This window comes from Onychomys torridus, chromosome 10 (assembly GCF_903995425.1).
Source record: "Onychomys torridus chromosome 10, mOncTor1.1, whole genome shotgun sequence".
Lineage (NCBI taxonomy): Eukaryota > Metazoa > Chordata > Mammalia > Rodentia > Cricetidae > Onychomys > Onychomys torridus.
Genome location: NC_050452.1, coordinates 20,738,778 through 20,752,905, shown reverse-complemented (window position 1 = coordinate 20,752,905; position 14,128 = coordinate 20,738,778). Strand labels below are relative to the sequence as shown.

The following is a 14,128-nucleotide window of genomic DNA, read 5'->3' as shown; positions in this document are numbered from 1 at the left end:
AGCAGAGAACAACATCTTACATTTTAAGCTACAAGTGATAAGGACCTGAAGACAAAGATTCTGTGCAGCCAGCTGGACTCATGGCCTCAGGGAGATAATATTTGGTTATCTGACCAGCTTTGAGTAATTTTTCAAGTCTATTCAAAATGTGAAATGAATAAAGTCTTTGTGTTGGTGATACAACAGTATGTCTTTTTTAAAATTGGAAAGGTACCTTGGCCTGTGAACTACAGGGTCTTGCTTCAATTGCCTATAGAATAGTATTTTATTTGATTGCCCTCCTGAGGTTGCATTCACCTACTGCATGAGTGTGAGGCCGAGCGGAATCCCAGGCCCTGCCCATTATCCTGCCCATCCTGGGTGTGGCATCTATGAGTTAAAGGACACTTCGTTTTCTTTCCTGCTACCAGGTGTCATATTCAACAGTTCCTTGGGACACAGACACATCAGATCAGCACGTCACAAATTGCCACCCCATGTCACATATACAATCCGGACCAACGTCTTATACAGCATGAGGACAGACATGATAAAAAATCCTTCCTGGAAGTTTCATCCTCAGAGTCTACCAGCTGATGGGTTCAAATATAACTACATTTTTGTCCCTCTACAAGACATAATTGAGAGAGCCATCATTGCAGTACAGACTGGGCAGGAAGCCCCGGAGCCAACAACACAGGCGCAGGCAGCTCCCTACCCATGCCACACCAGTGACTTGTGAGTACCTGTGATCAGCCAACCTTTTCTCCACTGTCTACCAAGAGAGGATTTCTGCACTTAGAAAACAGAATAAAGGAAAAAAGCTTTGTGTTTCTCTACTGCCGTTTCAAAGTACAATTTTAAAATGTCCATTCCTGATTTTAATTTCTTAAGGTTCCTTTTTAAGAAAATATACCTGAATTATTTAGGCAGTATGCAACAATTGAGCTACACTCTATCCTCTGTTTCAAGTGATTCTACCCACAGAATGAAAGTCTTTGAACAGAAAATTCCAGAGAGTTTCCCAAGCAAAACATGAATTAGTTTTGTGCCCTGAGCTATACTGAATTCATGTGAGTGGAGGGATATGTAGGCATTGCATTAGGTACAGCAAGTAATGTAAGGATGAAGCAAGTGTGTGTGTGTGTGTGTGTGTGTGTGTGTGTGTGCGCGCGCGCGCTCATGCTTGCCTCTTATTTTATATATTTCTTGATTCCAGCATCTCTGGAGATGATTCCTGGAAATAAAGCCCTCTAGAAACTCAGAGGCCCCTTAATGTAATTAAGTACAGTTTTAAACCTGATTATTGGACATCTACAGATATCAGCGATGTCAGAATAAAGTTCATGAACACTAGTTAGGAAGCAGAGGAAGATGATTCTTTCTTTGGCCTAAATCTTTGAAAAATAGGCTGGGTGATTTGTACTGTTTAGGGTGGTGAAAACTTGCACGAGGCCCTCTGGCTTGAGTCTACTGTTAGCAATCTGGGGATGTGTGGAAGTTAAATTGTGTAATTTGGCAAATAAGCTGTAATAACAGGAAGCACTGTTTAAGGCTGAGTCAGCTGGCATGGCGACTTGGAGGAGAAGCCGGGTGGTATTAGGTAAGCCAGGCAGAGAGTGCTTAGCAGATAGAGCACAGGCTCTGGTTTGCTGAGGCTCAGAGAATTCAGCATTCATTAGCACACCTGAGTGTAGTCAGACCACAAAGTGTGCCAAGGAGGTTGAATAATAGTGCTGCAGGCTGCAGGAACAGCCTTGCTTCCTTCCTTCCCTGTGATGGAAGGAGGCTGTTCCCATAAGCACCTGCTCCCACATCTGACCCCGGGGAACAGAAAGGGTGGGTTGTTTGCTCTCCCTGTACACTGAATCTGATAGGACTCTCAGAGGCTTCCTTGAAAGCACAGAAGGAATTGAGTGGTGAGCATAAGGTCATAAGGGCATAACTGCATGTGAGGCTCATTCTGAGAACAGACCAGATACTTGTCTTTCAATGATGCTGCATATAATGGCTGCTCTACACTTGACCTCTGAAGGCAGGTATTGTCTCCAGCTGATTGGTGGCCCCTCTGTGAGAACAAGCCACTTAATTTTTTTGTCCCTTCCTTTCTGCATAGCGATATGCTGCTTCTATTATAACTCATCAATACATTGTTGATGATGGTGATATTATAAAATACATGGCTTGTGGTGGTAGGATGAAGGCTGGACAAGGCCAGAAGGCAGCTTGATTAAGTGTGTTTAGGGGCATCTTAGTGTGGTATAGAGATCAAAGGTGAGAGAGAGAGAGAGAGAGAGAGAGAGAGAGAGAGAGAGAGAGAGAGAGAGAGAACAAGGTCCTGTTTCCACTGAGGGACTGCTGTACTAGGCAAATGGTTGATAAGACAGGAAAATTTCCTTTTTTATGTAAAATGAAAGCTTCTCTATTTTTTCAGAGCAATGTTAGTTTTTACTTTTAACATTTTCAACATTACAAAATGTATCTAAAGTATTTTTTTTTCTTGGAAGCAAGAGCTGAAACCAAGAGTACTGCTATCATTGGCTACGTGTCGTGCACGGATGCTCCATTTAAACTCAAATGCTAAAAATGTAAGAAATAAGGTGAATTTCGAAAAAGCCCATTGAACAGTCTCCTTCAATTTCCAGAGTATGTTATGAACACCATGTATAAAATCAGGGACCATGTGCATGTGTGTAAGACATATATTCCCTCTAGCATAGTTCACAGGATAAGCCACAGGGTGACACTGTCCACCTTGACCAGAATATTCCCTGGGAAGAATAATAGACACGCTAGCAAATGTACTCATGGAAAGCTGGAGGTAGCCTCAGTTTCTACTTCCTAGCACTGTGGGAGGGCTGTGCAGGAAGCATTGAGTGAGCTACGTGAAGGTATGTCCTCTCTACCCACTGGTGCTCAGTCCTTGCAGATGAGAAGCATGGCTACTGGAAAGCTGGAGTTGGTGCATGCTTGAATGTGACTCTGATGCCACCAAGTCTCTTCTCTCCACCTGCTTTCTGGGATACCACTATGTAGGTCCTCAGACCTGTTTATTTTACTTGCTTGAAGCAGCTAAAAAGTTATTTTCCCTCTCTGAAAGACTGAAATCCTGGAGACCTCTCTTTGGGATGCATCATTTAGTTCCAAGATACCTGTTGTTGAAGGCCCAGTGTGCCCGCAGTGACTGAGGCAGTCTGAGATCTTTCAAGAACTCAGCCATCCAAGTAAAACTCCTAAAGCACATTTGTTCAATAATTTTCAGTAGTTCCCTGCTGCTTGCTGAACAAGTTACATATTCATTAATCTATTAATGTATTCAATGACATTTATGTGCTATTTGTCAGTCTCTAAGTCTGGGGTGAATCAGAGAAATGAACAGGTGAAAAAAAATTCCTGCTCTGAGGGCACCAACAGTTCAGGGAACTCCACGATACAATAAGGGAGAACAGTGAATTGAATTTTAATGGCAGTCACTTCCGTGGTGTTCATGAAAAGTGGGATGGGAGGTCAGGAGTGTGAGCTGAGTTAGCCAGTGTGGTGGTAGTGAATCATGCCATGAAGATAATGTTAACATAGACTTGGAGGGGTACAGAAATGTGTCAGAATATGTGTTCATGGCTAGGGGCCCAGCTAGAAAAAAATCCCTTCAATGTGCATGGCCTGGTGTGTGTGGGGTCAGAAGAGAAGAGTGCATCAAGGTATGATGGGAGGAGGTGAGATCAGAGAGCTTGCATAGCTGCAGAGTGAAATGGGACCGTGGAAGGCCTTGAGAAGTGATGATGTTGCCTGACACATGCAGGAACAGATTTACAGATTTTTTTTTTTTTTTTTTTTGAGAGAGGGTTTCTCTGTGATGTCATAGAGAACTCACTTATGTAGACCAGGCTGGCCTTGAACCTGGAGATCTGTCTCCCAGGTGCTGAGATGAAAGGTGTGCATCACTGCTGCCTGGCTAGGAGGAACATTATTATAACCAGGGTCCCAGGCTAGGGGTTTCTGGTTTCAGTCTGGGTGCTTACCTCAAAGTAAGTAAGCAATAGTAATGTTGAAAGTCAGGAAAGGATTTAATCAAATGTGCATTCAGGGAAAATAGAATATTAGCATTTTAATTTTAAGTTTTAATTTCAGGGTTAAACAGAGGGACAACTGAGGCCATGGGTGAGAGGCACCCATGATCAGCCACCTGTTGATCACTATTTAAGTTCTGGTTGAGCAAATTGCTCCAAAAACATCTTCATTGTTAAGGGACAAACCAGTTCCCACGAGATGATCTTGCTAGGTGGTGATTTCATCATGGCATCAACAAAGATGTGCTTGCTGTCAGTGGGGCTCTGCTGTTTTTGGATTTTAAGTTGTCTGCTGCTTCAGGATAGAGACCAGAGACTCCTGGGTGCCTTTTAGGAGGTCTGCAATGGTGCATTTTGAAAACTGGTTGTAAGAAGTTATAGTTAATCTCGTCTTTGTGCCTTCAGCCCTGAAGTAGAATGAGATAGGTTGGGTACCACCAGTTTTTAGACAGCTATTCTGAGTGCTAAAAGTTCCTACATGCAGAGACCCCAAAGTTAAGGAGAAAGATGCACAATAAAGGCAGAGATGTTTCTACTTTCCTGCAGGTGAAACTTAGGAATCAGTGGGTTTTTTTTTGTTTTTTTGTTTGTTTGTCTTATTTATTTATTTATTTTTTTAGACAAATGGTACTTGTGAACGAATTAAAACCTTGGTTAACAACCCTCTGAAGTTTTGTTATAAGTGGGAAGAGACAGTGATCGATAGATGCAGAATTAGAGCAGAAGGTGGTCTATTTTCTTTTCTTTTTCTTTTCCTTTTAAAAGCCGTGTGGCAGGCTAGCGAGATGGCTCAGAGGTTAAAAGCACCGACTGCTCTTCCTGAGTTCAATTCGCAGCAACCACATGGTGGCTCACAACCATCAGTAATGAGATCTAGCGCCCTCTTCTGCATAATAAATAAATAAATAAATAAATAAATAAATAAATAAATAAATAAATGAATGAATGAACGAACGAACGAACGAATGAATAAATAAATAAATCTTTAAAAAAAGCCATGTGGCAATAAGACTGATCTAATAAGAAGGAAACACTGATGATGTGTAACACAGGAGGTTGGTCATTATGACCCTGAATAATTGAGGGAGAAGAGACCTTGACAGGTGGAGAACCCAGCTACAGGCAGGAAGGTGGCAAACCATCCCTGACAAGCGAGCCTGTCTGACTTTCCCCAGCTGAGAATCTCCAGTCTTCAATGAACACCTCTTCTCTCTGACTCTGTTCCTCTCTTCATGTTGTCTCAGCCATCAATCCATGGAGTCAAGGTTTTTGAGAGGGATGGGCTAAGAAGTGACTGCAGAGATGGACAGAAGAGGGGCTGTGTGCAAGTCACACATATGCAATTATCACAAAGAGAGTTCAGAAATAGACATATATTATACTTGTTAAGAGATGCTTCATGCACATGGATTATGAACCAAAGGCTGTGGAGCCCCCAGCTGGATCAGGCCCTCTGGATAAGTGAGACAATTGAATAGCTTGAACTGTTTGGGAGGCATCCAGGTTGTGGGACCGGGACCTGTCCTTAGTGCATGAGCTGGCTGTTTGGAACCTTGGACTTACACAGGGACACTTTCCTCAGCCTGGAAGGAGGGGACTGGACCTGCCTGTACTGAATCCACTAGGTTTAAATGAACTCCCAGGGGAGTCTTGGCCCTGGAGGAGATGGGAATGGAGGGGAGGGGCTGGGGGGAATGTGGGAGTAGGGGCAGGGGGAGTAGAGGACAGGGGAACCCATGGCTGATGTGTAAAATTAAAACACAAATATAATAATAAAAAATAACTTAAAGTATAAAAAAAAGAATCTGGAAGGTAGGCTAATTGATGAATTGGGAGGTATTTATATAAATTTGTTGTTCTGGATATAATAGCCATGAACCTTTATGATACTATATGAAGCAGAAGAGCAGAAATTAATTTGTATCTCTTTATGGAATTTTCAAAGTAGATGTTAACACTCAGTCGTGACTCTCTTTTATTTTCTAATTATTTTACCTTTATTGTTATCTTTAGGGCCCAATGTACATTTTTCTATTGCTAAGGTTTTCTACTGACTCATTTATATTTCCACTTCTAAACCTTGAATTTGATTTTTCAGGATTTTTTCTTTTCTATTGAATTGTTCATATTGTATATTTTTTTTTCCCATTTCATTCAACTATTTATGTACCTTTTCTTTGAATTCATTGCAGAGTTTATTCATGTTGTCTTTTATTCCATTGACTCTTTATATTTTCTAAGTATTTTTTTAGTTTTGTTTATATGTATATGTGTGTATCTATATGGTGGTGTGTGCATGTGTGAATGAAAGAGCTTGTAGAATCCAGGAAAGGGTGTCAGAACTCCTGGACCTGAGGTTATAGGTGGGTACTAAGAACTGAACTTGGCCCTTCTCACATGAGGGTCTAGGGCCTAATTCAGGCCATCAGGCTTAATGGTGGTGCTCTCACCTTCAGAGTCGTCTAATCTGTCCCCCTTCTGAACCACTCTTTCATCTCAACTAGTCCCCTTCTTATTTTCATGACATTTTTATTTCGTCCACTGAGTTTAATTAGGATTGCATGTAAAGATTGTAAGAGAATGCTTGCTTAAGCATGGACAACTCACCAATGCTTATCTCACAAGAGAAAGTAGTCCTTCCCTCCCCTGGCAACCATTGACTGCTAAGTGCTCCTCAGGAAAGGGTGGGACTATGTGGTGCTTCAGGCATTCATGGTGGAATGTTGAAGGGCCAATTTTGTACGGACCTGTGGTCCACATAGCTGGTACATGTTCTTGATTGGAATGGCTGTGTGCTGATGCACAGCAGTGTTGCACAGCAATCCTCCTTTCATACTCTTTCTGTCTTATACTACTTCTTATGTTTCCTTAGGCTTTTTTGTCTCCTCTTCAAAGATGGGCCTTGGAAGGCATGGTATAGGTGTTTTTTATGGCTGAGTACATGGCATGACTTATTCTCTGCACACTGACTAAATATAACTCTTTGCATTAACCTTTCTTCACCTCAGGAGTGTCTCTACTCAAGAATGAGAACAGCGATAATCTGTGGGTAAAAACATAAATATTTAGAAGGCAGCTTGACATGATCATTTAGTAAACCAATAGTAGTATGGTCCCCCTTCGGGCCTATGAACTCTCCATCAGTAAGGCTTTGTCTTAGGTTACATACAGATCAAACATGTATTCCCATTGAGCAGACTTTAAATCCAACCAGAAAGTAGTTGTTATCCTTAAAGCAGTCATGCCTCTATTGTACCAACAGGTACATTTTGCCTGGCATGTCAGTCTTGTAGCATAGAAAATCCACAACTGGGGAAGACTTGGTTAATTTTTCTCCAATAGTAGCATACATAGCATATTCGGGTATTATGGAGGTTAGCCAGCTGGGAGAGAGCTTCCAGCTCAGTTCCAGCAGGCCATTGACAAACATTGCACCACTGTGCCTTAGACCTTGTCATCTTTAATCACTTGTCCTGGTTCATTCCCCACTGAGGCATCTCTGGTAATTAGCACCTTGTTTAGCACCAGAGTAGGGAAGACAATTCTGTGCCAGACTATGGCTCCAACCAGATGGCATGGAGCTCTCTGTAGCTCTGACTCAGTTTGTCCCTTCTACACAAGAGGGATACCTTCTGCAAACCAGCTCTCATCCTGTAATCCTTTGACACTTACCCTGGGTCCCCAGCATGGGCCAGTCACTAGGCGGGATCTTAGTCATTAGAGTTGCCTGACTGTTGACTTAACAGGAAGCTTTTAAAATGGCTTCTTCTTCTTTTTTTTTTTTTTTTTTTTTCTGGAGCTGAGATCCAAACCCAGGGCCTTGTGCTTGCTAAGCAAGTGCTCTACCACTGAGCTAAATCCCCAACCTAAAATGGCTTCTTGCTAAGCTCTGGTCAGATGCTTGCTCTGCAAGCAGGGTAAGGTTTTCCCAGCACTCAGGTGCTATGCAGAGAGCAGGATTCTTCTCCGATTTGGCTGCAAATCTGTTCAGTGGCGACTCCACTGGTAACTGTGGTTTTTGAGTCTCATGTTTTTCCTTTGATCTCCAGTCCCTGTAATGTATGCAATTGTTTTGTTCCTTGTGGGGCATCTCCCCAGCTGAGTTCTGCTCTCTAAATTCTCTGGCACCTGAAGTATGGTGCTTGTTCTCTGAGGCTCCCTCTGTCTTTCACCTGGTTACTGACTTTGGCTCTTTCACTTACTCTTCATGTATAGTTAAGACCTCTCGAACAGATTCATTCTGTTCTACTCTCTTGTGTTTCCTCTTTCCTTGCTGTGGGCCTTAAGTACCTTTCTGCCTTCACCAGCCTCAGAGGATGGCTACTCTCCAACTATCGAGGTCTCTCTCCCTAGATTCTAGCAGTTGTTATGTGTGCTCTGCTGTCTACCTCCTCCCATGAACTCTAGAATATATTTGATCACTGAGTGCTCTACTGTAATGTTCTATAAGGCACATGAAATCTTCAAATGTACAGATTTCAATGTTGGCATTTTTTTTTGATTCTTTAGCTTTATGAAGTCAATGTTTTCTATCACTATTTTTTTTCTTCTTTAGGGACTTCTGTCATGAATTTCTTCTTCCTATGTCTTCATTCATAGAATATCTCTAATTATTCAAAGCTCTCCATTGCTGTTTCTTTAGATGTACTTTTCTAGCTGTCTTCCATTTCTACATGTGTTCCACAGAGAATCAAATTTCTTTGTATTTTTCAATTTCACCATCATGAAAGTTAAATTTTTTGCCATCTATTCTTAAGTCCTCACAGCTCACATTTTTTACATCACCATATCAATCAATTCTAATAACTCTCTGCCAAATGATTTTTATAAAGGCTTTGCCGTACTAAATATTTTCAAGCAATGCATCCACCATTTTGACCTCCCCAGACTTTTACTATACATTCTTCTTCTTTTTTTTTTTTAATAATCATGCAATCTTAATTATCCCTTTGATTCTTGGGTAGATGTGCTAGAGTTCTGTTGCTTTGATTGTTACTTCTCTAGAACAAACTGGTCATTCCTGAGTGGGCACCTGAAGGATGTCCATTGGTATGTGAAGCAGATGACATTAGCTGCCCTGCCACACAACTGAAAAGCTCTCTTTCAGTTGTAACAGAACTTTCTATGGACCCCTAACAAAGCCCTTCTTATTCTCCTTGAAATAGGAAGTAGAAGTTCTTTGGCAAATATTATCGACTTAATGTGCAGCTTTACGCCCATATTCCATGCACCATTGTGCGTATTTTCCCTTTAGAGTGTGCTCTTGAAGATGCACATACAATCTTCAAAGGGCAAGCTTTGCTTTTGAAATCTTTCTTATGTGCTTGGCATGGATGAGTCCTGTGTGAATGTGACTGTTTTGGGCCTGCTTTTCTCATACTTGAATGTCCTTTTCAAGCTTTTAACAAAATTCAAATGTACATTTTTCTCCCCTTCTTGTTGATTTTTTGGAGTAGTTCCCCGGAGCAGATAAAAAGTCATGTCTTACAGTCTCCATTTTTAAACTCTATTCCTTTTCTCTTGAATAGCTTTGGTCAGCCGCTGTGTGAGATATTTCATATGCTGTAGGCACTAAGACAGTTACTCTAGAATCTCAGGCTGCTGCAATTCTGAGTCTCTCTTAAATTCTCTGTAATAAAAACTCAGTGATCCACATGACACAGAGCATAGAATCCTGGCCAGTGTGACTTTATGGGGTTAGCTGTGTGTACTTGGTTAATATTTGGACTCAATACTTACAAAGGCAGAGTTCAGATGCCACCACCTTCAGTGCTGTTAGGTAAAAATGAAGAGGTTTATGAACTAGCAGCCATTTTATCCCTCCCCCATCAAATAGATTCAGCATTGGTTATTTTCTACTTTTGGGTCCTAGGAGCATGTTCTTTGTGCCAAATTGTATTATTCTTGGAGAACAGATGATGGTTGTTTACTGTACAGGTATATATATATATATATATATATATATATATATATATATATATATATATTCATGGCACATGCCTAGCTACCTGTTTCAAATGCTACAAAAATAATAACTACCTTCACCAAGAAGACTACAAGACTGAAGAATCTCTAGCTGCTTGTTCTCTGCAACAAAAATGCTCTGTCATTGGCTATACCCCTAACAATACACACTTGCTATATAGTATGTGAATTAATGCATTTAATCTAAAAAATACCACATGACTCATGACATCAGAAGCTCAGAGAAACTGCTTTATGTAGCCACGTGAATAAACACTGAGGTTAACTTCCTCTTTTGTATGTTCATTATACATTCATGAACAAGTATGTGACTTCTCTCTGCAGCAGGCCTTTGTCAAGAGCAAAGGCCTAGTCCCTTAAGGCCAAATTCTCCTGTGTGGAGAGCTCAGGCTCTCCTGGCTCCACAAGAAGGCCAGGCCTTTAAAGGAAAAGCCCAAGTCAGGTTCAGGTGACTACCATAGCAGGAATCTAGACAGACATTTATCTTCAGGGTCAACATGGTTAGTGGTCCCTTTGTCTCTTGTCTAGATACCTTCATAGCTGATATGGTCTCCTTTACTTTCTCTGTAGGCCTCTCTACCCATGTTCCATTGTTTACATTTCAATGTGTTCTTTCTCTGTTGCCTTTCCTGATGTTATATTCTTCTCTTCATTAACTAAACTTCAGCTCTGGCTTTGATGTGTGGAACCCTGCACATCTGGCCAGGCTAGGGCTCTGACTGCATCTCCTGAGTCATGAGCACCTTGCCAGCTCTCCTCACTGCCACTTGCACTTTCGGTTCTTCATGTCTTCTTGCAGTTACCCTGGTGGTGACTCGCTTCTGTCTTTTATATGCTCTTAGCTCAAGTGTGTGTCTATGGATACTTTGCTTTAAGCCCTGTCTGAATGGCCTCCTTTCTTGAAACTACTGCTTCCCCTCCCAGTAGTTACTACTACCTGACATCCTGTGACAGACTTCTGCTAAGTGGCCGTGTTATCTCTCCTGGCTTCCTATGATGGTGTCCTTCATAGCAGAGCCTTTTGTGCTTGGTTTGTGCAAGTATCACAGATGAAGTGATATGGCTTGTGTGTTCAGCCGGTCTTTGTTCAGATACAATTACCTTGTGGGTTTAGAGCTCACCTACGGGTAGAAATCTGAGGGCTTGGAAGTCACCCCATGGTTGAAATGGAAAGGTCCATATAAAAGGACAGGTGTGGGAGAAGTTGTTAGTTATGGTGTCTGAAAAGTGGCCCAGCGGTGGTGGAGAGCAAGAAGTTGTTCTGGCAGCTGACAGAAGAGAGTGAACGTGTGATCACTATTGTCAAGCAATGCTGAGATATCACAGAGGGAGAAAAACTGTCAACTTTTGTTGGATTTGGGACACACCTCTCATCAATGTCCCCATTGTGCTTTAGAAATGGAGCCCAGTTAGAGTAGGAAGTAAAATAGAAAGGCCAGTTAGAGTAGGTGGGGATGTCCAAGTTGGGCAAATAGGAAAGGTGAGAGACACTAATTTTTCAGTTTCTACATATTTCATAAATGATTATCTATGATCAATTGTTAGCATTGATTGAAAATTCATAATGGTCCCAATTAACTGGGAAGAATTATAGTCCTGAGTCAATGGCCTGTTTCATATCTCTGACCTGCCCTGTCTAAATCAGGTGCCAAAAGTCAGACAATGGCTACCTGAGGCACCTTGAGCCCCATGCGTTTGGCATGATGCCCTTTATGTATCTGCACACTTGTAAATCTAGATGCCAATTGAAGCTGCAATGCCTTGGTTATAAGCCTTTTGATGTTCTTCTTCTTCTTCTTCTTCTTCTTCTTCTTCTTCTTTTTCTAAGATGGTTTTTCTGTGTAGTTTTGGCTGTTCTGGAATTCCCTGTAGACCAGGTTGGCCTCGAACTCACAGAGATCTGCCTGCCTCTGCCTCCCGAGTGCTGGGATTAAAGGCGTGCACCACTACCTACTGGCTTGATGTACCACTTCTTAAGGTGATCTGTAACTTGTAAAAAAAAGTACCAAAACTTGATAGAGGCATAGAGCTTATCATATTTATGATCCTGAGTCAGCTCACTTTGCTTGCCCTTGATCTCATTTGCCTTTTGATATTGATTGAATTTATTATACCCTGACAGGTTCCTGAACAACGTTGGCTTTTTTTTCCCACTGATTATGATGTTGACATGGATGGTGTCTGTGGCCAGCATGGTCCGGAAGCTGGTTTATGAGCGAGAGATCCAGATAGAAGAGGTAAATGGCATTGATATTGTCTCTAGCATCATAGGAGAAGATTTGGGGCATGGTCCTCCAAGTGGATCACCTGGTCTCTCTCTTTATTCTTCCTTCCCTTTGCTGAACTCCTTCCTAGACTCTAGCTGAGTCTCTGTCCCAGGAAGACTCATTGTTTTCTATAGGAGTTGGAATGGTTGTCAAAAAATGATAGATATTTTGTATTGAGACAAAAGGAAATCCAACAGTGAGTACATGATATTAGAGGAACAAAGCCACTGTTGCTCATTGGTAATTTTTATAAAACATCACCTTCCACCTTTGTTTCTGGTTCAGATTTATAAAAAAAATTCTAGTATTTTCTTGTTCTAATATGAATATTTGAAAATGTCAGACAATCTTGTTTAAGAATGAGTTTGTAAGAGTATCTGGTGAAGATGTGATAGCCTGTTCATCTTCCCAGAAGAGTGAGGACAATTAATAATGGGCATTCATTGTTTGATTATTGGACAATTACTGAAATACAGGACCTACGTGATCAGCTCTTACCACACTACACATCATTTGCTTGTTTACAACCACCTACTCAAGGATGTCTGTGTTCCTACTCTAAGTGGGTTTGATCTATGATCACAGAGGCTCGAGACAGAAGGTTCCAATTGCTATGTTCTCTAACGTACTTACTAAGTGGCCAGCAGGGGACCATACCTCAGAGCTACTTAACCTCCTTTCACATGAAGCCATTCCCTGAAATATCACCACAAGGCATTGGAACAAATGGTAGGCTAGTGGAGAAATTAATTTTATTAATTCAAGCAAGATTATTTTGTACAATGCCTTCTATAGCCCATGTAAAGGCCACCTCAGCCAGGGAGTTCATCTCATTTTCCTCCATCATCATTTGCCTTTATTAAACAAAGCTGGCACAAACAGACAGAAAAACAAAAGCTAAGAGAAACACAACAAATCCAAGCAATCAGAAAACATAATAGAACTTTGGCAACCTCGCCGATAGTCTAAGACATCTGTTCACACCAGTCCTGCCATGGTTCTTACTGGTGAGACTCTTTCATGTCTAGCTGCAGTTTTCACACCATGACCATAGTGAATGGCTGTACTACCAGGCCTTTGGGAATTCACTATAGAAGGAAATAACCTTCTCAATGCCTTTTCCAGAGCTGGGTTGACAAACCAAATGGCGTACTTTCCCACTAATGTGTTCCTCTTGCTCATGGTCTCATCTCATTTTCTCAAGGGTACACTGCAGTGATAACCTAGGCTCCTTCTTTTCACAGTACATGCGGATGATGGGGCTGCATCCGGTCATTCACTTCCTGTCCTGGTTCCTGGAGAACATGGCCACATTAGCTCTGAGCAGCGCTGCTCTGGCTGCCATTCTGAAGATGAGTGGCATTTTCATGCATAGTGATGCTTTCATCATTTTTCTTTTCTTGCTGGACTTTGGAGTGTCAGCTGTCATGCTGAGCTATTTCTTAAGTGTGTTTTTCAACCAAGCAAACACAGCAGCCCTGTGTACCAGTTTGGGGTACATGATCAGCTTCTTGCCCTACGTCGTTCTGTTAGTCCTACACAACCAACTCAGCTGTGCCATTCAGACCCTTCTGGTGAGTGAGATGCTTTGCAAAATGCAAAGAGTAGCCAATAGGTATCCTCTAATCATGATGTACTCCTAGCCTGCCAGTCTGTTTTGTTCTGACTTACATGGAACATCTGAGGTCTCCACTCTGTATTCTGCCCACAGATGCAGGACTACAATAGTGGTTCATTGACTTGCAGTGATGTAGTGGAAGGCCATTAAGAATTGTCAGTTTTCTGTAATGGGGTCTCTCCGAGGATTCTGGGAAGTCAGCATCCTCCTGA

General features: G+C 41.7%; 1 protein-coding gene across 1 annotated transcript in view; it reads left to right on the top strand.

Annotated features, from left to right (window-relative positions):
• The window catches only part of Abca13 (ATP binding cassette subfamily A member 13), a 428,395-nt gene that overhangs the window by 157,982 nt on the left and 256,285 nt on the right, over positions 1–14,128 (top strand). The window contains exons 32-34 of the mRNA XM_036201460.1: positions 411–717; positions 12,154–12,268; positions 13,543–13,872. Of these exons, the coding sequence (XP_036057353.1) occupies positions 411–717; positions 12,154–12,268; positions 13,543–13,872 (752 nt within the window). The remainder of the gene's footprint in view (positions 1–410; positions 718–12,153; positions 12,269–13,542; positions 13,873–14,128) is intronic.